The 27,556-nt window shown below is 43.1% G+C and overlaps 1 protein-coding gene across 7 annotated transcripts in view; it reads right to left on the bottom strand.

Annotated features, from left to right (window-relative positions):
- The window catches only part of FBXO11 (F-box protein 11), a 197,778-nt gene that overhangs the window by 115,539 nt on the left and 54,683 nt on the right, over positions 1-27,556 (bottom strand). For 6 of the 7 annotated variants that reach the window (XM_073339268.1, XM_073339266.1, XM_073339263.1 and 3 more), the window contains exons 2-3: positions 2,208-2,335; positions 2,017-2,098 (exon numbers count right to left, since the gene is read on the bottom strand). In XM_073339268.1, coding sequence (XP_073195369.1) covers positions 2,017-2,098; positions 2,208-2,335 — 210 coding nt within the window. Of the gene's footprint in view, positions 1-2,016; positions 2,101-2,207; positions 2,336-27,556 lie in introns of those variants that run through there. The other variant, XM_073339269.1, reaches the window with a different exon arrangement.

Genomic DNA, 27,556 nt, shown 5'->3' with positions numbered 1-27,556 from the left:
CCCACAAAGGAGAAACGGCACCCTCCAATTCTTAATGCAAAATGAGCACCACAAAAAGCTGTGACATGATGGGTGGATCCAACAGTGTGAAAAGCAGGGCATATGGTCACACTGAAGTGCAGGGAAGATCCACCAAAAGAGAATGATGTTAGAGAATCCAGTATCTCGAGAAGCCATGAGAGATGGGGAGAGAGGCCATGGTGGGTGTGTGGAAGGATATCGCTCCAACTGCAAGAAAGGAAACCCACTTGGCAGCATTTGATTCTTCTCCTGTCTTTGTCAACATTCTGTTTCTTACACAAGGTGTTGAATTCTTGACCCTATTCTACACCAGCAGAACCACCATTTAACATCAATTGAGTGAGGAGTATGGAGAGCCATATTTATCACTGTGATGAGGTGTATAAACCCAACACTAGGACAGAAGGGGTTAAGGAGCAGTTCTGGGCTCAGATGATTTGGTTCTGCTGTACCTGCAGAGCCTGCTCCAGCTGGAAAAGGAGCTTAAAAGGGAGCTAGGCATCTCAAGCATGAGGGAGACAGGGCATGACAGTAAAGGAGGAGAGACTTATATTGGGGGCTCCTGAATAAGGGTACAGCAGAGGTCCTGGCTGCAAGGAACGTGCCTACAATGGCAGCTACTCCAGCCCCTAGAGAAGGGGCCAGGGAAAAGACCCAGGAGAAAGGTAGCTGGAAGCTTTGTCTCTTGGGCTGAGGGAAGCCTGACTGGAGATGGAGGCTGATCAAGGACTGCAGCCTGCCTGAAACCGTAGGTAGACAGAGAGTGCAATGTTAGACAGGTAGTGGGAGTGAAACGCAGGAACTTAGGCCAGTTTGAAACTGGGGCTAGGCTGTAAAGAAGGCGGCTACGAGCTGAGCCCAGATGTACTGAAGATTCAGTTGTTTTTGTTATTTTCTGTTGGATTTCTAAGTGAAGGATTTTGAGGCTTTGTGGGGAAGCAAGTATTAAGAAGTGGCACAGGAAGGCAGCCCGAAGCACTCCAGGGTGTTTGCTATCACTGCCTCTCATAGGGCCTTGGTTGGTGCCTGGTGGAGATGGAGGTCCAGGATATCCTAACAACTACCCTTTTTGGGTAGGGGGCATAAACTTGGAGGAAAGGAGAGGGTAGTGACATTATAAGTCTCAAATCAAGGGTGTACCAATCCAGAGGTCTGGAGGTGAGCTGAAGATCCTTTCTGTTGTGGGGTTGTTGAACTCTATATGTTTTATTGGATTTTTTAGTCTGGAAGGGGGAGATAGCGATGTGGGCCAGAAGGCCAAGTTACAACCTAGCGGAAGATGAACCACCACAGTGTTGGACTGATGGCTGGCGAGGGATGCCAGTGATTGAGGAGAACTGGGAACTAATGACCTAACAACTAGGTAGCACCACCAATAAAGCCAAGCCCTCGCCACAGGCACCTGTTCTCAGGCAGCAAGGTTTTCTAGTGTAGACATACTTTTTAACCAGTGTGCCTTTACACGTTTAAAAGCCGAATCTGAACACCTATAAGCTTCCAAAAGTTAAGTTCAAACAATCAGAAACTTGTTTTTTCCTCTCACGTCATTTTCTTTTATTTATCTATCTGAGGAAAAAAAAAAACGTTCTTTGCAACACTGTAGTCCAGCGGTTCTCAAAGTATGGGTGGGGACCCCAAAGTGGGTCGTGAACCTGTTTTATTATTGGGGTCACCATGGCTGCTGTTAGACTTGGTTGGGCCTGGGGCCAAAGCCCACGCCCAAGCCCCACCACCCGCGGCCAAAGGTGGAGCCCGAGGGCTTCAACCCTGGGTGGCAGGGCTCAGGTTACAGGCTCCCTGTCTGGGGCTGAAGCCCTTGGGCTTCGGCTTCAGCCCCCACACCTGCAGCGGTGGGGCTCAGGCTTTGGCCCACCTCCTGGGACTGTGTAGTAATTTTTGTTGTCCAAAGGGGGTTGCAGTGCAATGAAATTTGAGAATCCCTGTTGTAGTCAAAACGTTTCTTCTCCAATCTTCCCCCTCCCCCAAAAATATTACCTGATAAATCCTGGGATTTTCCAGATACTCTAGCACGTTTAGCTCGATGACCAAAGTTCTCGGTAGCTGAAGTGGAGGCACCCTTTAACCATATAAATAAGAATTAGTTAAGACATTATGGCACTTGTAAAAGTGTTAGAGTTAGCCACCTATTCCTGAAAACAAAATATACTTTATAAAAAAAATATTACCTCCATACTGCTCTTTGTAGGGCAAGCTGTTCTTTTAGGTAGAAGAGTTTTTCTGCGAAGTTGGTATGGACTATTTTGTGCACCAGGACCTGATTCTTCTGCAACCATATCTGCAGGTACATCATCATCTATCAAAAGGAAATTCAGTAATTTGAATTATACAGCTTCCACAAACTCATTAAAAAAGTGTGCAGGAAGTTTTGATTAGTATTTTCCTGGTACAAAAGAAACATCTACCAGCATCAACGACTTGCTTTTCTAAGCACATGCAGCCAGAAAGATGCCACAATAATCCACTTGCTAGACGTGCATGCACAAGTTCATCTTCATGTATACTCTATATATTTTTATTTTCAATTGTTTTCTACACATTAACCCATTTCTTTCTTTGTATTTACATAATATTTATGCTATAATTTTATGAAGTGTCCTTTATTCTAGGGTTTACTTTAACTTTATCGACAAATAAATTATTCACTGTGCTAATGAAGAGTTCACTTTTAAGTTTCAGTGCTTTTTACTTCTGCATACCATTACCTTTACAGTAAAAGATATAAAAGTTGTAAGTTAACCATAAGCTATCAAGAAGGCATCTACTTTATCATCATATTTACCACAAAATTTAAGGCTGGGTTCCCTAAGCATTTCAGGTATGGTGCATTTCAATGTGCTAGCTCTTTACTACAGAAGGGGAAAACCAGCATAGCATTACCTAAAGAGGGAAAAAAGTTGCTTTGTTTTTTGTTTATTTGGCTAAAGACACAAAGAAGATGATAGTAATAAGTGTGTGCTCCCTCCAACCCCTTAATAAAACCAAGAACAATAGTATGATAAATTTCATTTATAGGGCTTTTGTTTTATTGCTGTTTTATTTCATGCTAGTACCTCATGAAAATGTTCTGACAGGAATACACTTAATGCAATGAGAAAGGAATTGTTTTAATACTTCAGTAATTAAATCATTTATTCACGACATTGTACCACACACATTAAACAAATCTACAAGAACAAATACATGTGGAAGTCAAAATATAAACTTGGTGCTTCTTTCTTAATTAGTAAAGAAACCTGGATTTCTTACATAGGCCTCCTCAGAAAACACACTTTTTGCTTAACTGAGGAAAGGATTTTTGGACTCACCTTATTATATCTGTTCTCGCTCATTCTAAACCATTTTGAACTTGAAATATGGAATAAAAGTGAGAGATGGAGGCTGTGCAGGAAGAGATCTACTGAGGAAACCCCAATTTTTTTGTTCAAGTGTAAGATATGCTAAATAGTCTGTGGTCAATGCACTTAATCTAAGAGTAAAAATAATACAAAACAAAAGCCATCCTTCACAGTTCAAGATTTTAATATTATTATTTCAAAAACATTAAAAATTGTCAAATATGTGCATAATATAGAGAGGGTAATGCATACTTTTGTAAGCAAAGCTATTTCAAACTAACGTGAAAGAAAATTCTCAAAAAAAATATATACTTCTGACGTTCTCTCCCCATTATTATTTCTCTATCCATTATGTAAACCATCACTTTTCACCCAAAAGCCTTAGTGAAAAACTGTCAGGTCACAGAGATGCTGGAAGGAGATGGACTGAGCCCTGTAAGAAAACAGGATTTAACACACACACCCCCCCCAAAACAGCAAACTTCATAGCCATAATTAAACTACTCATCTTAGCTACTTATATGGCACTTATTACCATAGTATATGAGCACCTCACAATCTTCACCATATTTATCTTCACAACACCCCTGTGAGGTGAGGAAGTGCTAATATCTTAATTTTACAGATAGGGAACTGATGTGCAAAGAGACTAAGGACGAGATTCATGAATGAAGTTGAGCACTGCCAAACCTAACTTATAGGCGTCTAGAATATCACTGCAATTCACAAAGACCGAGTGAGACGTTCAGGCTTCCTGTACAATGAACTGTGCATCAAAATAGGATCACAAAATCCAGCACACTGGGTCAGGTCCCCACCTAAACTAGCCAATGGGAGATTCCAAGGTGAGGAGTGTGTGCTAAGTCTTGCCCCTCTCACAAAGATAGGTGCCTCAGTCCAGGCTGCAGTGGAGACACCTCCCTCTGCCTGGGATTCTCAGCTGCAAACTCTCTCTTGACATGAGTAGCCTATGCTGTTTTTGCAAGAAGCCCAGGCGGGGGAAGCTCCCTCATAATATTTAGCCCAGTGACAAGAGTTCTTGGGATATTCTGCTGGTTGTGGGGGGCAGAGAAGGTTCCATCAACCTCTTCTGCTGAAGATATTCCACTGTGGGTAAATAATGTTTAAAAGTTATTGAAGCAGAGGACTGGATCCTGGCTTTCTACTCCCAGGTGAGTGCTCTAACCAGGCTAGAGAGTCATTCTGATGCTTGCTCTCTCTTTGGCCCAATGATTCTTTCATTATTTATCCACACTGAACAGCTTCAGACTGGAGAGACTAAGGGAGACCCACATCAGAATATCCTATAGCCCAGTGGCTAGGGCACTCACATGAGAAGTGGAAAATCCCTGTTTAAATGCCTTCTCTGCCTCAGTTGAAGGGGAAATGGAACTGGGGGTCTAATCACTGAACTAAAAGTTATGAGGGAAGTCCTCCTCATACTCCTCAGGCTGTTTTGTGTAAGCTCATCTTCATATGCTCCATATGCTCCATATGCTAGGCAAGCTCTGAGTACACTTACCTGATCAGGGCCCAAAAGCAAGTTAGGAAGAGGAACACCTATCTTCCCCCAGTTTATGCACTGCCTTGGGCCTGCACACTGGGATTGCAGTGCACATGCACACAGGCAGAAACATAAGTGCCTAGAAAACTTCTACTGCAAAAATGTAGGCATCAAATGACTTTAGGTGCCTACAGGATTTGGTGGCAGCTAAACAGGGGATTTATGAATCCCAGTAGGGTCCGATTCCGAGACTTAGGCTTTACCAGCCTCCTCTAGCCTAGAATCCAGTTTATGTTACCACCAATGGTGAATTACAGCCACAAAATTTATTAGTGTAGATGCAGCCTTAATATTTTAATTTCTCCCTTCATCTGTCACCATCTTCTGGTAATAGAATTAACCCATGGAGTAGCCAAAGGGGACTCAACAACCAGCCCTGTAATAATGCCCATGTCTCAAACTATAGAGTAGATCCCTTGGTTCTTCATAAATAAAAGCTGTAATCCCACTTAAGCCTAGAACTTTACAGTCTCAAAAAGTTTTGTTCTGCAGGATATGCAAAGGTCGGAAGTAATCTGGGATCACTGTTATGTCACTTGAAATTTCTGAGCATCCCTCCACCAGCACCAGATGATGTTAATTGTTTCACCTATAAAATGCCACGAATGGTGAGAAACGTAGACACACAGGCAACATACATAAATAAAATGAAACTAGGTGTGGCTCTCTAAAGAATGAGGCTGTAACTACTGCAGAATTTGTGTCACTGATTAATGCAGTACTTCCAAACTACTATAAGAAACAGAAAAAAGAATCAGGGAGACAGAAAGAAAAAACTGAAAAACTCCCAACTCAGCAGTTTCATCTTCCTACAGCTGGAGAGAGGGGGAAGATTTTCATGGATAATCCCACTCTGGTTCTTAAAGTAAACCAGTAATAATCACTTAGGATAAAAAGATGCTGTCATTGCTGCAAGAAAAAACAAAAGTTTAAGCAAAATAAAAATTAAAATATTAGGATGACACTATTAAAAAAAAAGTGTCTAGCGTGAAGACAGAGGAAAGGACCTCTATTCCTTCTCTTTATAAGTAACTATTTTCCTCTACCATGATTATCTGGAGGAAGAGAGCATGTCTCAGAATACTTCTCTAGAATTAGAAGATGTATATACATCTCCAAAAGTGAGATTCATAAGAGTCAATGGAAGACTTTAAAAACCTTCTATATGATCAAATAATCTACATTATATAAGTATGGAAAAAGAGGTGGCTATGATATACAAAGGAATGACATCTTGGATTTTTGGGTTAAAACTTTCAAAAAAAAGATCTTAAGTGCAAAGTAAGATTCACGTGTACATACACTATACTTTTATCAGAGCAATTTAAGATCTAAATACAGTTAGAAAGAGGAGAGTTGAATGAGAGGATACGGGTAAAAGGAATAGCAAGATTTGTGTAGGCCTGGAGGAACTGTAGGTCTTTGGGAAAGGGGCCTTGTTAGGGAGTCTGGCGCTACATGAAGGGGAGAGCTAGGTTGCAGGGAAGGACCCCAATCCCCTGGGTCCGAACATCACTGTTTTTAAGGGCCCTTTCTGTGACCTTTACTAAGCTTCCCCTCTGCCTCCCCACTTGTAATACTGCCTGACTGTGCTCTGGAGCAAAGTCAGCAGAGCCATATGGAACCTTTCAAGCACTGATGGCCAAGCAAATCTGTGGCCTAGGAACTTTTGAGGAGCCAATGCAATTGGGACTATAGTAACCTACTAATGAGAACTCTTCAAACAAGTCAAGTGTCTCCTGCTATGGACTCATTATAATCAATAGGATTGAAACAAGCCAAAGTAGCCACAGAAGAAGGTTAACGATTGGTTGAGTTAATTCTGATGTCAAAGTTAAGAGTGACCTCAACTGCTGACCGCTATAGTCTATATGTCTAATAAATTACGCACAATCAGTAACTTAACAGTATTACAACCTAATTTCTTCAAATATAACCTAGGCATGTGATTTCAATGAATTTTAACTATATGGGAAGTTTGAAATGTCTGAGTTATTCCATTACTGAAATTTGGGACCAAAAATAAGCATTACAATACTAATTTTATTTATTTATTTTTAAGAACTCATTTAAAATTTGAGTTCATATTAGCTTTAACTTATTTACTTGTAAATTTTCACAAACTAATTCTATAATCAAAGAGTATAAATGCTGAACTTTTGCGGGGGGGATACACCTTATTCTTCATCCACACAACATTGTAGTAGTATTTATTATATTTGTATTACATTAGTGCCTAGACACCAGTGAAACTAGGAATCCATTGTGCTAAGTGTTATACACACAAAAAATAAGAGACAGTCTCTACCCAAAAGAGCTTAAACAGAGGATGAATTCCTGCTTTAAGTGCAAAACGCAACTCAGATTTAACAAGAGATGCAAAACTGGTGTCTATAATACATTGACTAGAGATATTCTGTGAGAGCCTCTATTTCAAGTTAAGTAGTTATCAATAAGTATTAATTATTAGGATCAGACAACAAGAATAAGGTGCATTATAATAAAACTGTTGACTCCAATTTAGATTATCCTATGAAGATTACCACATATACACTTGTTTCAACAGAATATCATTTATGCTCTGAAGCACACCTCTTGAAGCATATGCCATTTTTAATCATCAGTTTTATCCTGTGACCACAAGAGCAGATTTCTGAAAATTATAAACACAGAGCATTTCTCTGCCTCAGATTATTTGTACAAGATGTCTTTGTATTTCTTACATTAAGTATATTATGTAATAAGAAAAAAAATCAATATAATCTCACAAAACAAATTGCTATTGTTCGGTTATTAAAAAGAAAGAAAAAGTTAAAAACATATATTGATCTATGAGAGTATAACATTATTTTATTACTACTTCTAATAATGGCAGCTCTTATCAGACATCTCAAAAGCAGTTACAAAAGGTAAGCCATAAGACTGCATAGGTACAATTCCAATGTAAGTCAAAGAGGTGTTTAACACCCCGAAAGAAAAAAAAATTAGGCCACTACTCTGACTGCTAGTCTTGTACACCAACCACAAGACCAGCAAATATCACAATCAACTGTGGATACTTATAGAAACTTGTCCAGGTAATAGATCAATATGTACCTTAGTTTTCCCGCATAAACTGTAAAGTCTAGGGAAAAGGTCTAGACAATTATTGGACTGGTTAAAGAGGTATTTGGGGACCACCTTAGTGAAAAATTTGGAAAGTAGGCACATCATTATTTTATCAGTGAAAGGAGGATCAGCCATAAGCCCTTGGTTCTCAGCTTCACCCTGAATTCAGTCTCTTTCTCCACAAGTCTTGTTAAGTACTAATAATTTTCATGACAATAGAGTAGGGCTAGCCAAAGCTATTCATTCAAAACTTTCTTTTTGACAAAAAGGCCTCTTTTCCAAACAGAAAAACTTCTCCAAAAAAAAAAAAAATAATTTTTTTTTCATTTTTTTCAAATCAAAACCAAAGATTCCTAAACTTCGAATATTTGTTTTGTTTCCCCCCTATTAATTTTTTGCCATTGAATTCATTAGAATGAATGACTGACTAGGGTTTTCACTTCACATTTTTATCTTTCATTTTGTCACTCTAACTTTTCAAAAAAATTGGAGTTTTGAAAAGTTACAAAGTAGCAAAAGAAAAAATGAAAAAAACTGGATGTCATCATTCATTTTATTCCACTCAGTATGAAAAGGAAAAAACAAGGAAGAAACAAGGAAAATCATTTGAATTAAAAATAACTGTGAAATATGCTGAAATAATGAAAAATTTTCCATTCTGAATCCTGCAAAATGGACACAACTTTGAAGTTTTCCCAAAATTGTTTCCCCATTTTTCAACCAGCTCTAATGGACAACCCTGCACTAGGGAACATACTTGGACTAGACCCAACACTAGAACATCTTTACAATCTGTGTGGCCAAGACAGAGGCTACTTGAACTTATCTTTGAAGCTTTTGACACGGTCTCCCACAGTATTCTTGTCAGCAAGTTAAAGAAGTATGGGCTGGATGAATGCACTATAAGGTGGGTAGAAAGTTGGCTAGATTGTCGGGCTCAACAGGTAGTGATCAATGGCTCCATGTCTAGTTGGCAGCCGGTGTCAAGTGGAGTGCCCCAGGGGTTGGTCCTGGGACCGGTTTTGTTCAATATCTTCATAAATGATCTGGAGGATGGTGTGGATTGCATTCTCAGCAAATTTGCGGATGATACTAAACTGGGAGGAGTGGTAGATACGCTGGACGGCAGGGATAGGATACAGAGGGACCTAGACAAATTGGAGGATTGGGCCAAAAGAAATCTGATGAGGTTCAATAAGGATAAGTGCAGGGTCCTACACTTAGGACGGAAGAACCCAATGCATAGCTACAGACTAGGGACCGAATGGCTAGGCAGCAGTTCTGCGGAAAAAGACCTAGGGGTGACAGTGGATGAGAAGCTGGATATGAGTCAGCAGTGTGCCCTTGTTGCCAAGAAGGCCAATGGCATTTTGGGATGTATAAGTAGGGGCATAGCGAGCAGATCGAGGGACGTGATCGTCCCCCTCTATTCAACATTGGTGAGGCCTCATCTGGAGTACTGTGTCCAGTTTTGGGCCCCACACTACAAGAAGGATGTGGATAAATTGGAAAGAGTCCAGCGAAGGGCAACAAAAATGATTAGGGGTCTGGAACACATGACTTATGAGGAGAAGCTGAGGGAACTGGGATTGTTTAGTCTGCGGAAGAGAAAAATGAGGGGGGATTTGATAGCTGCTTTCAACTACCTGAGAGGTGGTTCCAGAGAGGATGGTTCTAGACTATTCTCAGTGGTGGAAGAGGACAGAACAGGGAGTAATGGTCTCAAGTTGCAGTGGGGGAGGTTTAGGTTGGATATTAGGAAAAACTTTTTCACTAGGATGGGCTATCACCAGCAGGAGAGTGAATTTGTGTGGGGGGGTGGAGGGTGAGAAAACCTGGATTTGTGCTGGAAATGGCCCACCTGATGATCACTTTAGATAAGCTATTACCAGCAGGACAGTGGGGTGGGAATAGGTATTGTTTCATATTCTCTGTGTATATATAAAGCCTGCTGCAGTTTCCACAATATGCATCTGAGGAAGTGAGCTGTAGCTCACGAAAGCTTATGCTCTAATAAATTGATTAGTCTCTAAGGTGCCACAAGTACTCCTTTTCTTTTTGCGAATACAGACTAACACGGCTGTTACTCTGAAACCTTTCACTAGGAGGGTGGTGAAACACTGGAATGCGTTGCCTAGGGAGGTGGTGGAATCTCCTTCCTTAGAAGTTTTTAAGGTCAGGCTTGACAAAGCCCTGGCTGGGATGATTTAACTGGGGATGGGTCCTGCTTTTGAGCAGGGGGTTGGACTAGATGACCTACTGAGGTCCCTTCCAACCCTGATATTCTATGATTCTATGACTACCTGTCAGATACACTTTATCCGTTGTTAAAGGACAATCCTGTAAAATAGCCCAAAATGTTTGGAACAGAGCAAGTTAAAGTATCTATAATGCTGTTTTGGAGTCAAATAATAAACCATTACCTTTTTTTAAAGTGAATTTCTAGTCCTCATAGTTGTAAAAACAAACAAACCAGGAAATATGAAAAGTACGAATGAATGCAGTATGTTCCTCCCAACTCTGCAGAGTTTGAAACAATGCATCTAAAAAAAAGACAGTTACCTTTTCCGTAACTGTTTGTTCTTTGAAATGTGTTCATGTCCATTCCATATTAGGTGTGTGCGCGCGCCACATGCAGAGGTGCTGGAAGTTTTTCCCTCTGTGGAATCTGTAGGGGACTGGCTCTGGCGCCCCCTGGAGCAGCGCGCACATGCTGTGGTATAAGGGGCGCCACCGGCACCCCCCACCCTCAGTTCCTTCTTGCCAGAAACTCCGACAGCAGGGAAGGAGGGCGGGTTATGGAATGGACATGAGCAACACATCTAGAAAAACCCCAGTTACGGAAAAGGTAACTGTCTTTTCTTCTTCATGTGCTTGCTCATGTCCATTCCATATTAGGTGACTCCCAAGCAGTAGCCCTGGAAGTGGGTAGGAGTTCACGGACATGTAGATTGCAACACATCTCTGATGAACGCAGCACCATCTCTGGCCTGCTGAGTGATGGCATAGTGCGCCGTAAATGTGTGAACTGAAGACCACAGCACGGCTCTGCATATGTCCTGAATGGGAACATGTGCCAGGAAGACAGACGAGGATGCCTGAGCTCTGGTCGAGTGGGCGCTCACAATTAGCAGTGGAGGAACCTATGCCAGCTCGTAACAGATCCAGATGCAGGAGGTGATCCAGTTGAAAATCCTCTCTGAGAACACTGGAAGACCCTTCATCCTGTCCGCTGTCGCGATGAAGTGCTTGGTACACTCCAGATAAAACGCCAGAGCATGTCTGACATCCAGGGCGTGCAGCTTCCTTTCCTCACTAGTGGTGTGCGGCTTGGGACAAAACACCATGAGGAAGCCGTCCTGATTAACATGGGAGGAAGACACCACCTTTGGCAGAAAGGCTGGATGGGGTCGCAGTTGAACTTTGTCCCTGTAGAACACCGTATACGGCGGCTTTGATGTCAGGGCTTTAAGGTCCAACAGTCGTCTTGTAGATGTTATGGCCACAAGGAAAGCAGCCTTCCATAACAGGTAGGAGAGGGAACAGGAGCCCTAGGCTCAAAGGGCGGGTCCATGAGACTAGAAGAGCCAAGTTAAGGTCCCACTGTGGGGCAGGGGCTCAGGCCAGTGGGAAGAGTTTCTCGAGGTCTCTGAGGAATCGGACCGACATGTCATGCGAGAACACCGCCTGACCTTGAATTGGTGAGTGGAAAGCGGAGATAGCCGCAAGGTGCACTCTGATGGAAGACTGGGCCAGCCCCTGGTTCTTAAGACGGAGCAAGTAATCTACAATAGATTATCAGGAGAACCTCCTCCACTAGATCAACCTAACTGGCAAAGTGGACGTTTTCTTGCTTTCCAGGAGGATTTGCTGGACCTCGTTGCAGCAGACCCACTCATCCAAATTCAACCACACAGCATCCACGCCGTGAGATAGAGGGGGGTGAGATGGGGTGTAAGAGAGCAGATCCCGTTGGTTGGGAAAGAGCCAGAGAGCGGTCACTGTCAGGTCCATCAGTGTGCTGAACCAATGTTGGTGCGGCCATGCCGAGGTGATCATGAAGACTTGGGCCTTGTCTCTTTTGATCTTTGACAGGACTCTGCTGATGAGCAGGACTGGCAGGAACACGTACATCAGCCCCCCTGACCATGACAGGAGGAGGGTGTTGGAGAGGGAGTCCTTGCCCAGACCCTGTAGGGAACAGAAGAGATGGTATTTCCTGTTCTCTCTGGTGGCGAACAGGTCCCCTGGGGGAGTTCCCCACCTCTGGAAGAGCATCCCGGCTATTTCCGGATGGAGTGACCGCTCGTGGTGAGAGAAAAAGGATCTGCTGAGGCGATCTGCCAGCATTTTCATGACACTGGGGAGGTGACAGATGGATCACGTACTCGATGCAGAAATCCCACAGAGAGCCAACGAGCGTGCTCCCCCTTGCCTGTTGATGTAGAACACTGAGGCCATTTTGTCCGTCAACACTCTCACCACCTTGCCCGCCAGGTGTGGTAGAAAGACCCCACAGGCCAAACGTACCGTTCTGAGTTTTTTTGACGTTTATGTGCAACATCATCTCCTCCGGGGACCATGTGCCCTGGGTCTGGAGTTCGCAGAGATGCACTTCCCAGCCTAGGTCCAAGGCGTCTGCTATCAACTTAATGGAGGGACAAGAGCTGTCAAATGGAACTCCTTTCAGGACCGCCCTGGTATTGGTCCACCATTGCAGCAAGGTAAGTGTCATCAGTGGGTGGTAACAACCTTTTCCAGCTGATCTCTGGACTGGAAATAGACTGTCACCAGCCACTGCTGTAAGTGCCGCATCCGGAGCTTGGCATGGCAGACGACATACATACATGCTGCCATGTGTCCCAGCAGGCGCAGACAAACCATGGCCATGGTCAGGGGGAATGCGGAGACTCCTGCGATGAGGTCCACCAATGCTTGGAACCTTTCCTGTGACGCAGGTGGCATCACGCACCACTCCGATGAACTCTATCCTCTGCACCAGACCTAACATCAACCTTTTGTCATTTAGCAGAGGGCCCAGGGACCGGCATGTGGCCTGCAACACCGCAACATCCCTTTGGACTTGGGACCAGGACTGATCTTTGACCAGCCAATTGTCGAGGTACAAGTAGATCTGGATACCCTGACGACTGAGGTAAGCCGCTACTACCGACATGCACTTGGTAAACACCCTCGGTGCTGGAGCTAGGCCGAAAGGGAGGACTGAAAACTGGTAATGGCCCAATCCTACCGTGAAACGTACGAAGCCCCTGTGTCCTTGGAAAACTGGTATATGAAAGTACTCGTCCTTCAAGTAGAGGGCAGCATACAGTATCCCAGATCCAGGGAGGGGATGGAGGCGACCAGGGAGATCATGTGGAACTTCAACTTCTGTACGTATTTGTTGAGTTCTCATAGGTCCAGGATGGGCCTTTGACCGCCCTTGGCTTTTGGGATTAAGTAGCACTGAGAACAGAACCCCTTGTTTCTGTACTCGTGAGGAACCTCTTGCACCACACCCAGTTACAGCAACCTTCTACCTCCTGCGTGAGGAGACTCTCATGAGAGGTGTCCCTGAAGAGGGACGGGGAAGGGGGGGTGGGAGCAAGGTGTAGAAAGAAACTGGAGGGTCTAACCCTGCGCCACTGTACTGAGGACCCAGCAGGAAAGATAGATCCGGGGTATAGTCTAGTAGGTCACCCTCGGTGCACCCTAAAAAAAGCCTGCTTCCTCTCCTGCTGAGTACAGGTTGAGCGCACTTGGGCAGATGGGGTGGCTCGGGAGCTGCTTGAAGCCCCTGCTCTTTTTGTGGGGCAATTCCTGCCAGGGTTGGCTCCCTTGGCCCTGAGATGGCTGCAGTTTGAACTGCTTATGGACTGGACCAGGGGTACACAGTCCTAGAGTTTTAAGGGTAGTGTGGGAGTCTTTTAGCCCATGCAGCTTGCTGTCCTTCTGCTCCGAAAACAGGACCTGGCCGTCAAAGGGGAGGTCCTGCATAGACTGCTGATCCTCAGTTGACAGACCAGAGAGGAGCAGCCAGGATACCCGCCACACAGAGATGGCTGAGGCCCTGGTACGAGCTGCAGAGTCCGCAGTGTCTTAAGCTGCCTGGAGGGCATGACTAACTAGGCTGAAACCCATCCGCGACCAACTAAATTAGAACTAACACTGAGGGTACTATTAACTATTTTACAAGAAATGTTCAGCAGAAACAATGCTAGCCAAAGCAGCAGACGTTCCAGTATCGTCAGGGGCGTCAAGAAGGAACTGAGGGTGGGAGGAGCCAACGGCGCTCCTTATACTGCGGCATGTGTACACTGCTCCAGGGGGCACCAGAGCCTGTCCCCTTCAGATACCACTGAGGAAAAAACTTCCAGCACCAGTGCATGTGGTGAGCACATACATATAATATGGAATGGATATGAGCAAGCACTCAAAGAAGAAGAACAAACTTCCCTACCATCATTAAATGTGTTAGCTGTAAAGATTAATGGCAACACTTTAAATGCTAGCTTTAGCTATTTAATTTTAATTTTCCCTGTTCTATCCGTTCCCTGGATAGAACAGGGAACGGAGCAGGACTGGAGCCCCTAGGAACAGGAATTGAGAATGAGAGTAGAGAAGGAAATCTGGGGCAAGGGAAAAGACAAAAGTAAGGATGGAAAAGAGGGAGAAAGACAGAGAATGAAATATGGGGAAGAGAAACAAAGGGTAAAAATAGCAGTGGTCCTAAAGGGGAGCATATTTTTCCCCACTTAGTGGTAGTGACTGACAACGAAGTACAACTAAATAACTAAAACTTTACTTGCTATACAAATGCCACATTCCACCAGAAAATTTCTACTGGTATCAGTGGAAACTTTGCTGTAGACTGAGGAGGACATTTAGTTGTAAACTTATTTGAGGCCCACAAACACTATAATTAAATATGGAATTTGGCCCTCTCCATAGAATGAGTTTCAAATAAGAAAGATACTGACAACAGGAATAGAACTTCTAATATCATGATGAGGATATTCAAGTACAAAGCTTGTGGAGCCCAGACCACATCATGAGGATGTGACTATTGTCATGCTTTGCTTTCCTGAAGACAACAACTTGTGGAAGAAAAGGGAACAGTGAGCACGCATGCAGAAGGCTCCAACTCCAGTCTATGCATCGATTATGACAACTCAGTGGAATACATAGAGCTATTTGTTATTCACTACTACTGCACCACTGAAAAGCAAAGAGCATGAAGAATGCTATATCGGTTTTAACTAAAATTGTGTTTTCCAACCAACTCAAAAGCAAAACAAACCCTTAGTTTCCTTTGGCAATTTCACGTTTTAGGCTGAGAATTTTTTATTCCTCCAAAAATTCTAACTCAGAAAGATTTTTTTTTACACTTGTTTCTTCTTTACTTTTTTTTTTTTTTTAAATAAAGAGGAGCATATGAAGATAAAATCTGACATAAAACATAGCACAAGTCTTCTAAAGAACAGTGACAGGATGCAATACATATTGCTAGAATATATTCTGAACAGTAAATATTCACTGCAACAAAAAAACATTTCATTAACATACACAATACTCCTGAATACAACCCTACCTCCATTCTACAAAAGCACAATTTAAATATTGTTTTTACAACCAACATAATCTTAGAGCATATGGAAAATTGTTACTGTAGTGTAAGAAATCAATATTTCCCAAATGGAGGGAAGAAAAGTAGAAAGGTATGTTTCAAGTTAAAAAAAAAAAAATTTTAAAGTCAGCATATTACATGCACTGAAAAGCAAAAGAAAAAAAAACACTCCATGGTATCTTGTTAGAGCAGTTTAGGTTTTTAAACTTGAGACTCAAAACATACAGCAAGTTAATTCCTGAAAATAGCTTACACAATTGATAACAAAATGACCTAAAAAGATCATTGCTGTTAATCAGTTACTGCAAGTCTATCTTTTTAATTAATAACATACAGAGGAAGTTACAGTACATTGTTTACTTTGTGGTTTTTTATATCTGTGTAAGGATTTCTTAACACTAAGTTTGTCTTGTTTTGATGATAAAGTAGAAATATATTTCTAAATTAATGTTTTATTACCTTCAAGCCAGACTGTTCGTAGCCCTAAAGAAGTGGTTCTCAACTAGGGGTACGTGTACCCCTGGGGGCACATCAACTCATCTAGATATTTGCGTAGCTTTACAACAGGCTACATAAAAAGTACTAGCAAAGTCAGTACCAACTAAAATTTCATACAGACAATGACTTCTTTATACTGCTCTATACACCATACACTGAAATGTAAGTACAATATTTATATTCCAATTGATTTATTTTATAATTATGTGGTAAAAATGAGAAAGTAAGCAATTTTTCAGTAATAGTGTTCTGTAACACCTTTGTACTTTTGTGTCTGATTTTGTAAGCAAGTAGTTTTTACGTGAGGTGAAACTTGGGGGGTATGCAAGACAAATCAGACTCCTGAAAGGGGTACAGTAGTCTTGAAAGCCACTGCCTTAGAGTGGGTGCCTGAAAGGAGAAGACATAAGAATCTCCATTTCTCCTTTGCTCCCACCATCTCCAGGTAAGAACCAGACAATAGCAATCCCTGCACAACTCATTGAAATGGAATGAGAAGGAGACGACATTCACACGAAGGAAAACCAAACTGCACCATCCAAAAATATTCCCTAGCACAGTGTTTCTCAAATGCGGCCACTGTGGCTGCATGAGGGCACTAGGGGCTTTTCTTGTGGCCACCGCCTCTTGGGCTGTTGGGGGTGGGGGAGGGAAGGAGGCCAATATAGCAGCCCCTCCGACTCCCTGTTGCTCCCAGATACACTGCCTTGGTGTTGAATGCTGGAACCGCTAGCAGCAGTGGGGCCCTGCCCCCCTCTGGAGACATGTTGGGTACAATGCTGAAGGAGAAGGCAGACAGTGAATTCCCCACCTTCCCGGGGCAGTGGGGCTCAGGCTTTGGGCTTCAGTCCTGCTGCCTCCACCTTAGGGAGATCAGTCCCCAGTAATCTCTGGAAAAAAAAATATATATAGGGAGTCCTTCTCACCAGGATCTAGTAAAGCTTACATTAAAAAGTGACTGTCAGAAAGAAATTGATAAATATGAACCAAGAAATCCCACAGGCGAGATACTAGGAAGAAATATTTTACTTTTCATGACCCGAAAGTGTGTACACTGAAAATTTCTGATATTCAGAAGAGGTATCAAATTCCAAAAGTGACCAATCCAGTTTTATAGGCAAAGGGAGGAAAGGGATGAAACAGAGCTTTAGGAAAGCGTGCAAGTATAACTATGATTTCACACACATACAAAACACTCACTAAGATACTCCAACACGTCCTCATCCCCCATCAAATTCTGCACACTTAAGGTCTGACTATTAATAGATGTAATTGGAAAAATAGGTCTTGTTAATTTAAGTCTGCCCCCATTTACATAGTTCTTACAGAACTAACCCTTAGATACCAAAAAGACTGATGAAACAGATGATTTACTTTACCTATACAATGGTTTTCTGTTAGAGCAGCTGCAATAATCCATACTAATGGGTCTTCACTTTCAACAGGTGATTGTCAGACAGACAGACAAATCCAAGTCTTCATCATATAAGGTCATTGCTACTAGCGCACACAGTAACCAAGAAAGCTTAATTCTATTGAAATTCTGACAGAACCGCCTTACATGAAGAATACAAAATAACTGTGTGGGTATATGAATACTGGAGCTATTCTCAAACCCATTTTACAGATAGGGAAAAGTTCCCTTTTCTAAAGCATGCAACTCCACTAATCCATACTAGTAGGCTTTAAACAACAGTGCCAATGAGCTAAAAAAGTGAGAGGAAAAAATATCCCCCTCAAATTATTTTAAAAAATGGATTCCTGAATTAAAGCCCTCAGAAATATTAGGCTAACATTTGGACTAGCTGAGACAATGAAGTACACCCTATAGTGCTTAGTAAATGAGTAGATTAACTTCCACGTGGCTGCTTTGCAAATCTCTTCTATTGAAAGTACTTCAACTTCCCTGACCCCTTTCTGCTGGGCTTTTACTGACTGGAGACAAGGGTCCTTTTTTTGGAGGTATGCTTCAACAATAGCTGATTTATTGATAAAGTGATACTTTGGAAGTGGCTTTGCCTTGCTGTGCTGATCCAAAACATATGGGGAACATTTTATCAAAATATTTTTGTCCTTTTCCAAACAAAGTTTAAAGATTTGGACCATTTACAAAGAGTGTAAGATCCTTTTTTTGTTACATTTCAAACTGAGATAGAAGGAAGGGAAAGATCATTTGATTACTTTAAAGCTGAAATTTACTTTGAGATGAAGACGGACAAAGTCCTCATGATCTCTCCTTCACTAAGAATTGTAATGAATGGATATTTATAAGAAAAGGCTGTGGTTTCCCCTTTTATTTCTGCCTGATGTAATTACAACCAAAATTGTCACACTGAACACAAACATCTAGAACAGTGGTTCTCAACCTATTCACCATTGTGGGCCACATATGCGGCTTGCTCTGTGTTATGTGGGCCACGTCTCCACAATATATATACTACCTTTATGGCCTGAGAATGTCGCATGGGCTGCAGCTCTGTGCGGGCCATGTGTTGAGAACCACTTATCTAGAGGAATAATAATTTTAAATTTTAAAGGAGAATGGAGCACAGTATTTTGAGCACCAGATTGAATTTCTAAATTGGAGCAACTTCATGGAGTTAAGGCTTCAGTTGCTTAACTGCTTTTAAAAATAAAAAAACAAACCTTACTAACAGAAAATAAAGAATCAATTGATGCTCCAATAACAATAAATGCAGAAGACTGAAACTTTTAAAAAGATAAAATCAATTTTTCTCTAGATCACATTGCAGAAAATTAAAAGATCCCTTAAAGGCAGCAAAAAGGGAGAATGATCCTAATAGCACAGAAAGTTCTCAAGACCAGGGGTTCTCAAACTGCGGGTCGGGACCCCTCAGGGGGTTGTGAGGTTATTACATGGGGGTCACGAGCTGTCAGCCTCCACCACTTTGCATCCAGCATTTATTATAGTGTTAAATATATAAAAAAGTGTTTTTAATTTATAAGTGCGGTCACACTCAGAGGCTTGCTATATAAAAGTACAAAAGTTTGAGAACCACTGCTCTAGACTGTCCACATCAGACTGAGCAATCTGAGATGTGGGGTCTGAAGTGCCAACGACTATCCAAATGCGACCTGCCGGGGGGGTATGATGCTTCCAGGGGTATCAAATGAGCTATGCAGAAGTCCCACAGCTTGAGGGATTTCTGGCAAAGGGGAGAAGAGCGTGCACCCCCATGTTTGTTTATATAAAACATCGTTGTGGTTTTGTCCATCATAAACGATACACATTTCCCTGTCAGCTGGACTCAGAAGGTCTGGCATGCTAGGCAGACCACTCTCAGCTCTCTGACATTGATGTGGAGAGCGAGCTCCACATGAGACCAGAGACCTCGCATCCTGAGGTCTCCCAGATGTGCACCCCACCCCAATGCTGAAGCGTCCGTCACCAACGAGAGGGATGGCTGCTGTCTATTGAATTCCCGCACACACCACCTGTGGGTCAAGCCATCACAAGAGGGAGTCGAGAACCGGAGGAGGCAGTCAAGGTTCCTTCCCACTCTGAACTCTAGGGTACAGATGTGGAGACCTGCATGAAAGACCCCCTAAGCTTATTTTTACCAGCTTAGGTTAAAACTTCCCCAATGTACAAACTATTTTACCTTTTGTCCCTGGACCTTATGCTGCCACCACCAAAGTGTCTAACAAAAATATCAGGGGAAGTGCCCACTTGTAAACATCTCCCCCCCAAAAAATCCCCCCAAGCACTACACCCCCTTTCCTGGGGAAGGCTTGATAAAAATCCTCACCAATTTGCATAGGTGAACACAGACCCAAACCCTTGGACCTTAAGAACAATGAAAAAGCAATCAGGTTCTTAAAAGAGAATTTTAATTAAATAAAAAGTAAAAGAAAAACCTCTGTAAAATCAGGAAGGGAAATACCTTACAGAGTAGTCAGATTCAAAACACAGAGAATCCCTCGAGGCAAAACCTTAAGTTACAAAAAGACACAAAAACAGGAATATACATCCCATTCAGCACAACCTATTTTATCAGCCATTTAAACAAAACAGAATCTAACACATATCTAACTAGATTGCTTACTAACTCTTTACAGGAGTTCTGACCTGCATTCCTGCTCTGGTCCTGGCAGAAGCATTACACAGACAGAGAGGACCCGTTGTTCTCCCCCCGCCCCCCCAGCTTTGAAAATATCTTGTCTCCTCATTGGTCATTTTGGTCAGGTGCCAACGAGGTTATCTTAGCTTCTTAACCCTCTACAGGTGAAAGGGTTTTTCCTCTGGCCAGGAGGGATTTAAAGGTGTTTATCCTTCCCTTTATATTTATGACAGAGGCAGAGTGACAACCTTGTCCAAATTGTCCCAAACCAGCTGATAAACCGAGGCCAGCCATGATTGAAGTGACTGGAGTCTGAACCTGGTGTGCTGCACCACATAGGTACGCTGCACCACATAGGTACAAGTGGCCATGTGACTGAGAAGCTTCAGGCAATTCCTTGATGTAGTGGTAGGGAACTGCTTGACTGTTCGAATAATGTCGCGCAGGACCCGGAACCACAATTCTGGGAGGTACGCCCTGGCCTGTGTGGAGTCCAATACCGCCCTATGAACTCTATCCGTTGAATGGGGGACAGAGTTGACTTTTACACGTTCAGGAGAAGGCCCAGTTTGTTGAAAGTCACTGTTATGAACCCGATTTGTGGTTCCTCTTGATCTCTGGAGCAGCCCTTGATCAGCCAGTCATTGAGGTACGGGAAACTGTCACAGTCACAATAAAATAGCCCCATGGGACTGTCCCAGTCACGGTAAAATTGCCCCCCTATGGGGTCCCCTGGGTAAGCACCAGCATTATATATCGCTGACGCCTATATAGGCATATGCATGGGAAAGGATTTTGGGAGGGGTTGAAGGTGTGAGTGTGGAGTGAAAGATTCCTTTGCGGGCTGCGAGAGGCCAAAAGGGGAGGAAGGGAGAAAGGAATGGGTTAGCTCGAAGATCCAGCTAGGTCCGAAGATAAGAAGCTGACTCCAGCCGCCCAAGGCCAACACACCCAAGCAGATTCTCTGATGCCAAGAAAAACAGGGGCCTGGATTCCAACCCTGACCAGCCATGAGAACAGAGCAGTAAACTGAACAAGACTGTAGGGGATTTCAAAAACTAGTGAGAATGCGAAGGTCAGTGAATGGGGACATAACAACCCTCAAGCCGATGTGTTCTGGGGAAGCCAAGGAAGCCTCAGAAGGCCAGTTTGGACTGGTACAGAGAGCACGGCGGACAAAGGTCCCTGGACAAAACACCCCCATAAGAACCCAGGGCTTAAAACCCTCCCAAGAGCTGAAGCAAGTCAGAGATCAACAGCAGACCCTGGACGATCTGTGCACAGGACAGAACTCTCATTTACCCTTCCCCCTCTTCTTCTCACGTTACACCCAGGCTTGGCCAGCCTCGGGTCGTGCATGTGTGAATATGAAAGTTGTTCGGGCCTGGGCACTAGCGCTTTCTTTCTTCCTCCGAGTGACATGGGAGCATTCCCAGCACTCACTGCTGTTATTTTATTAATAAAGCTTTCAAACTTACTCACTTCGTGTGCTCCTTCATCTCCTCCCCTAAAGATCCTGCGGCCTCAGCCTGATCACCTGATGCCCTAAGCAGATTGGTAACATAAATCTGTCACAAAACATCTGTACCGGTCGCCTGCGCAGGAACGCAGCCACAACTGCTATACACTTGGTAAACACTCGAGCTGCCGCTGAGAGGCCGAACAGGAGAACTGTGTACTCGGAGTGATTGTGGTTCATTACAAACCTGAGGAACCTTCTGTTGGACAGCATAATTGCAATGTGAAAGTAAGCATCCTTCAAGTTGAGGGTGGCATACCAATCCCCTGAATCCAAGGAAAGGATGTTGGAGGCCAAAGAGACCATACGAAATTTCAGTTTCTTTATGAAACTGTTGAGTTCCTGCAGGTCTAGGATGGGCCTGAGGCTGTCTTTGACTTTTGGTATTAGGAAATACCGGGAATAGAAGTCCTTGCCCTTCAGCTCCCGAGAAACCTCTTCCACTGCCCCCAGTGATCGGAGTGAGTGCACCTCCTATATAAGGAGTTGCTCGTGAGTGGGGTCCCTAAAGAGAGATGGGGAAGGGGGTTGAAAGGGCGGGAGGGACGAAAATTGGAGGGAGTATCCCCTTTCTACTGTGTGGAGTACCCAGCAGTCCGACGTAGTATGGGCCCACGCAGCACAGAAAGGGGATAGTCTGCACGAGAAGGTATGGCAGGGTGGATCCAGTGTCTGTACTGGTGCGCTGTCCTCGAGCGCACCTTCAAAAGGTCTGCTTCTGGGCTGAAGACAGCTTTGACTGACCAGAGCCCTGACCTGAAGAAGGGTGTGTTATTTCTGTTCCTCCGCCGGGAACCATTCTGCCTGTTGGGTGACTGGTAAAACCATGGCAGAGGTTGTGGCCAATGTTCCCTCTAATTTTTTCCATCCATGTGCGGAATAAATTTTGAGTGCACCGAGCTAATATGCACCACCAGTACACAAAAAACCTAGATATATACTTTTAAAAAGTTACCATAGGGATAATTACTCCACCCAGGACAGGTTAGGCATTTTAGAACTCACTACTCAAAGAATTAAATTTAAATGTAAGAGAAATAAAAATTATGAAATGCACACACCAGTCAAAAAACTAAAATAACACACTTTGAAAGAATAAAATTACAGAGAATATATGTGCATTGCAGGAAGTACCAAGAAGTAACAACAAACAACAACAACAAAAGTATATGTTGGCAGATGTGTGTGTGTGAGATTGTGGGTGCTGCGGAAGTCTCTGAGAGACTGTGTGCTGTCTCTTTAAGGTAAAGGCACTTACCTCCCGGAACAGCAAGTCCTGAGAGAGGCTGTCCCGTCTCCCCTGCTGGGGTACAACCTCAATCCTACTTCTTGTTCAGCCAATCGCTAAGACAAACAAGTTTGTTTACATTTACAGGAGATAATGCTGCCCACTTCTTATTTACAATGTCACCTGAAAGTGAGAACAGGCATTCACATGGCACTTTTGTAGCTAGAGTTGCAAGGTATTTACATACCAGATATGCTAAACATTCGTATGCCTCTTCATACTTCAGCCACCATTCCAGAGGACATGCTTAAACACTGATGATGTTTGTTAAAAAAATAGTGCGTTAATTAAATTTGTGACTGAACTTCTTGGGGGAGAATTGTATGTCCCCTGCTCTGTTTAACCTGCATTCTGCCATATATTTCATGTTATAGCAGTCTCGGATGATGACCCAGCACATGTTGTTTGATTTACCAACACTGTCACTGCGATAAAATGCAAAGAAGGTACCAATGTGAGATTTCTAAAGACAGCTTCAGCACTCGACCCAAGGTTTAAGAGTCTGAAGTGCCGTCGAAAATCTGAGAGGGACGAGATGTGGAGCATGCTTTCAGAAGTTTTAAAAGAGCAATACTCAGATGTGGAAACTACAGAACCCGAACCACCAAAAAAGAAAATCAACCTTCTACTGGTGGCATCTGACTCAGATGATGAAAAAGAACATGCATCAGTCCTCTCCGCTTTGGATCATTATCAAACAGAACCCATGATCAGCATGGATGCATATCCTCTGGAACGGTGGTTGAAGCATGAAGGAACATATGAATCTTTAATGCATCTGGCACGTAAATTCCTGCGATGCTAGTTACAACCGTGTCATGTGAACCCCCGTTCTCACTTTCAGGTGACACTATAAACAAGCATCGGGCAGCATTATCTCCTGCAAATGTAACCAAACTTGTTTGTCTGAGCAACTGATTGATGTAGGACTGAGTGGACTTGTAGGCTCTAAAGTTTCACATTGTTTTATTTTTGAATGCTGTTTATTTTTTTGTACATAATTCTACATTTGTAAGTTCATCTTTCTTGATAAAGAGATTGCACTACAGTACTCAGGTGAATTGAAAATACTATTTCTTTTGTTTTTTTACAGTGCAAATATTTGTAATAAAAATAAATATAAAGTGTGCACTTTGTATTCTGTGTAATTGAAATCAATATTTGAATATGTAGAAAACATCCAAAAATATTTAAATAAATGGTATTCTATTATTAACAGTGTGATTAATCACAATTTTTTAATCTCTTGACAGCCCTAATTAGAATAATTTAGGATAGTCTTGAATTCCATGTAAATAACCTATCCCTTTTTTAATCTTGCTAAATTCTTTGTCTCCTGTGGCAACAATTTCGATTTAATCATACATAGTGTGTAAAAGTTTCTCACTGACCAAGCTTCACCTTCACTCTTCAGCTATGAGAAGCAGTTTATTTTATCATAAGAACGGCCATACTGGATCAGATCAATGGTCATCTAGCCCATTGGTCTTCCAATAGTGACCAATGCCAGATGCTTCAAAGGGAATGAACAGAACAGAGCGATCATCAAGTGATCCATCCACTGTCGTCAGTCACAGCATGAGGCAATCAGAGGCTTAGGGACACCCACAGCCAATAATGAATCGCCAGTGATGAATCTAGCCTCCATAAACTTATCCAATTCTTTTTTGAACCCAGATATAGTTTTGGCATTCACAACATCCCCTGGCAATGAGTTCCACAGGCTGACTGTGCATTGTGGGAAGAAGTACTTCCTTTTGTTGTTTTAAACCTGCTACCTATTAATTTCATTGGGTGATTCCTGGTTCTTGTGTTATGTGAAGGGGTAAATAATACTTCTTTATTCACATTCTCCACACCATTCAAGATTTTGCAGACCTCTATCATAACCCCTCTTAGTCATCTCTTTTCCAAGCTGAAAAGTCCCAATCTTTTTAATCTCTCCTTTTGTACATTCCTAAGATACAAGAAGATACAGACGTTGAGAAATACCTTCACATCTACAGACTAGAAATGAAAACAATTCACTGGCTGCTCTTACACTTCAAGACCCAAATTTTACAGAATACAACCCTCATATGTTTTCACCTGTGGTGCTTATCTCATCAATTAAGGGGAAATGTGTAACCTCATTCAGGGAGGCCTCACTCACTCTGAAATGGAAAGAAAAGATTCCATTAGCTATCAGAGCAATCCATATAGTTGGGAATCTCTTCATTACTAAAGACTGTCTCAGCTGTTCCAGTGTACTTTCCCCTGAAAGGGAATCTAAGTTCAAATATTTCACCAAATTTGTAGGAAATGGAGAACTCCAGCAACAGACTTCTTTGCCACAAACCACAACTGCAAAGCACTTCTAATTTTATGGCAGACACAGGAATCTACTAACACTAGGGAATACAAGAATTCTCTGTCTCTTGGGCCTGGTCTACACTACGAGTTTATGTCGGATTTAGCAGCGTTACATTGAATTAACCCTGCACCCTTACACACAACGAAGCCATTTTTTTCTACATAAAGGGCTCTTAAAACCGATTTCTGTACTCCTCCCCAAGGAGGGAATTAGTGCTGAAATCGACATCGCCGTTTCAAATTAGGGTTAATGTGGACACAATTTGAAGGTATTGGCCTCTGGGAGCTATCCCACAGTGCACCATTGTGACTGCTCTGGACAGAACTCTGAACTTGGATGCACTGGGCAGGCGTACAGGAAAAACTCTGGGAACTTTTGAATCTCATTTCCTGTTTGGCCAGGCGAGCTCATCAGCACAGGTGACCATGCAGTCCCAGAATCGAAAAAGAGCTCCACAATGGACCAAACGGGAGGTACTGGATCTGGTCGCTGTATGGGGAGACAAATCCGTGCTGTCAGAACTACATTCCAAAAGACGAAATGCCAAAACATTTCACAAAATCTCCAAGGCCATGCTGGACAGAGGCTACAGCAGGGACGCAACACAGTGCCGCATGAAACTTAAGGAGCTCAGAGAAGCGTACCAGAAAACCAAAGAATCAAACGGACGCTCTGGGACAGAGCCCCAGACATGCCGCTTCTACGCTGAGCTGCATGCAATTCTAGGGGGGGCCGCCACCACTACCCCACCCCTGTCCGTGGACTCTGATGATGGGGTACTCTCCACCATGCCTGAGGATTTTGTGGATGGGTAAGATGAGGAGGAGGAGGACAAGCTTGAGGAGAGCACACAGCACACTGTTCTCCCCGACAGCCAGGATCTTTTTATCACCCTGACTGAAATACCCTCCCAACCCAACGAAGCGGAAAAGGGACCTCTGGTGAGTGTACTTTTTTAATATAATACACGTTATAAAAGCAAGCATTTTTTAATGATTAAGTAGCCCTGAGGACTTGTGATGAATTTGTGGCCAGTTCAGCTACTGGAAAAGTCTGTTAACATGTCTGGGGATGGAGCGGAAATCCTCCAGGGACATCTCCATGAAGCTCTCCTGGAGATACTCTAAAAGCCTTTGCAGAAGGTTTCTGGGGAGAGCAGCCTTATTCCGTCCTCCATGGTAGGACACTTTAACACGCCATGCTCATAGCAAGTAATCTGGTATCATTGCATGACAAAGCCTGGCAGCGTATGATCCCGGTGTTTGCTGGCATTCAAGCAACATCCGTTTTTTCTCTCTCTGTGTTATCCTCAGGAGAGTGATATCGTTCATGGTAAACTGGTTGAAATAGGGGAATTTAATTAAGGGGACATTCAGAGGTGGCCGTTCCTATTGGGCTGTTTGCCTGTGGCTGAAAAGAAATCCTCCCCGCAGTTCACCACACGGTGGAGGGGGGCGGCCATTGGCACTGAGCTGTTCGCATTTGGCTAGCAGGGATCTTCCCTGACACCAGCCACACGGTGGGGGGAGGGGTAAAGCAATCATCCCAGAGAATTGGATGGGGGGGGAGGGTTAGTTTGGTTTCTGCTGCTGCATGTTAACAGGAAAACCGCAGCACTAAATGGCCGACTAAACGTGCTTTGCTTGGTATGGCAGAGAAGGGCGCTGCTGTTATGAAGGTTGCAGACGCCAAAAGACTATGGCTTACCATGGCCACCTGCAAGTCAAATTCTGTTGCCCAGCACTGTGTGTGCGATCTCTAACACCAAAGCCACATGTTTCAGAGTAACAGCCGTGTTAGTCTGTATTCGCAAAAAGAAAAGGAGTACTTGTGGCACCTTAGAGACTAACCAATTTATTAGAGCATAAGCTTTCGTGAGCTACAGCTCACTTCATCAGATGCATATCGTGGAAACTGCAGCAGACTTTATATATACAGAGAGTGCCACAGGCACTCAATACAAGATGCAAAATGCAACCTTGTACCAAAATCACATGTGCTATGTAATGTGAATAGTGTTGTTCACCGTGAAAGAGTATAGCCAATGTTCTGTAAAATGTATCTTTTAAAATACTTCACTCCCTTTTTTCCTCCAGCAGCTGCAAATGTTTCAAGCCTCCCTCCTTCGTCCCAAAGGCTC

Source organism: Lepidochelys kempii, chromosome 3, assembly GCF_965140265.1.
Source record: "Lepidochelys kempii isolate rLepKem1 chromosome 3, rLepKem1.hap2, whole genome shotgun sequence".
Classification (NCBI taxonomy): domain Eukaryota; kingdom Metazoa; phylum Chordata; order Testudines; family Cheloniidae; genus Lepidochelys; species Lepidochelys kempii.
Note: the sequence above shows the minus strand (reverse complement) of the source record. Positions and strands in the feature narration are given on the sequence as shown.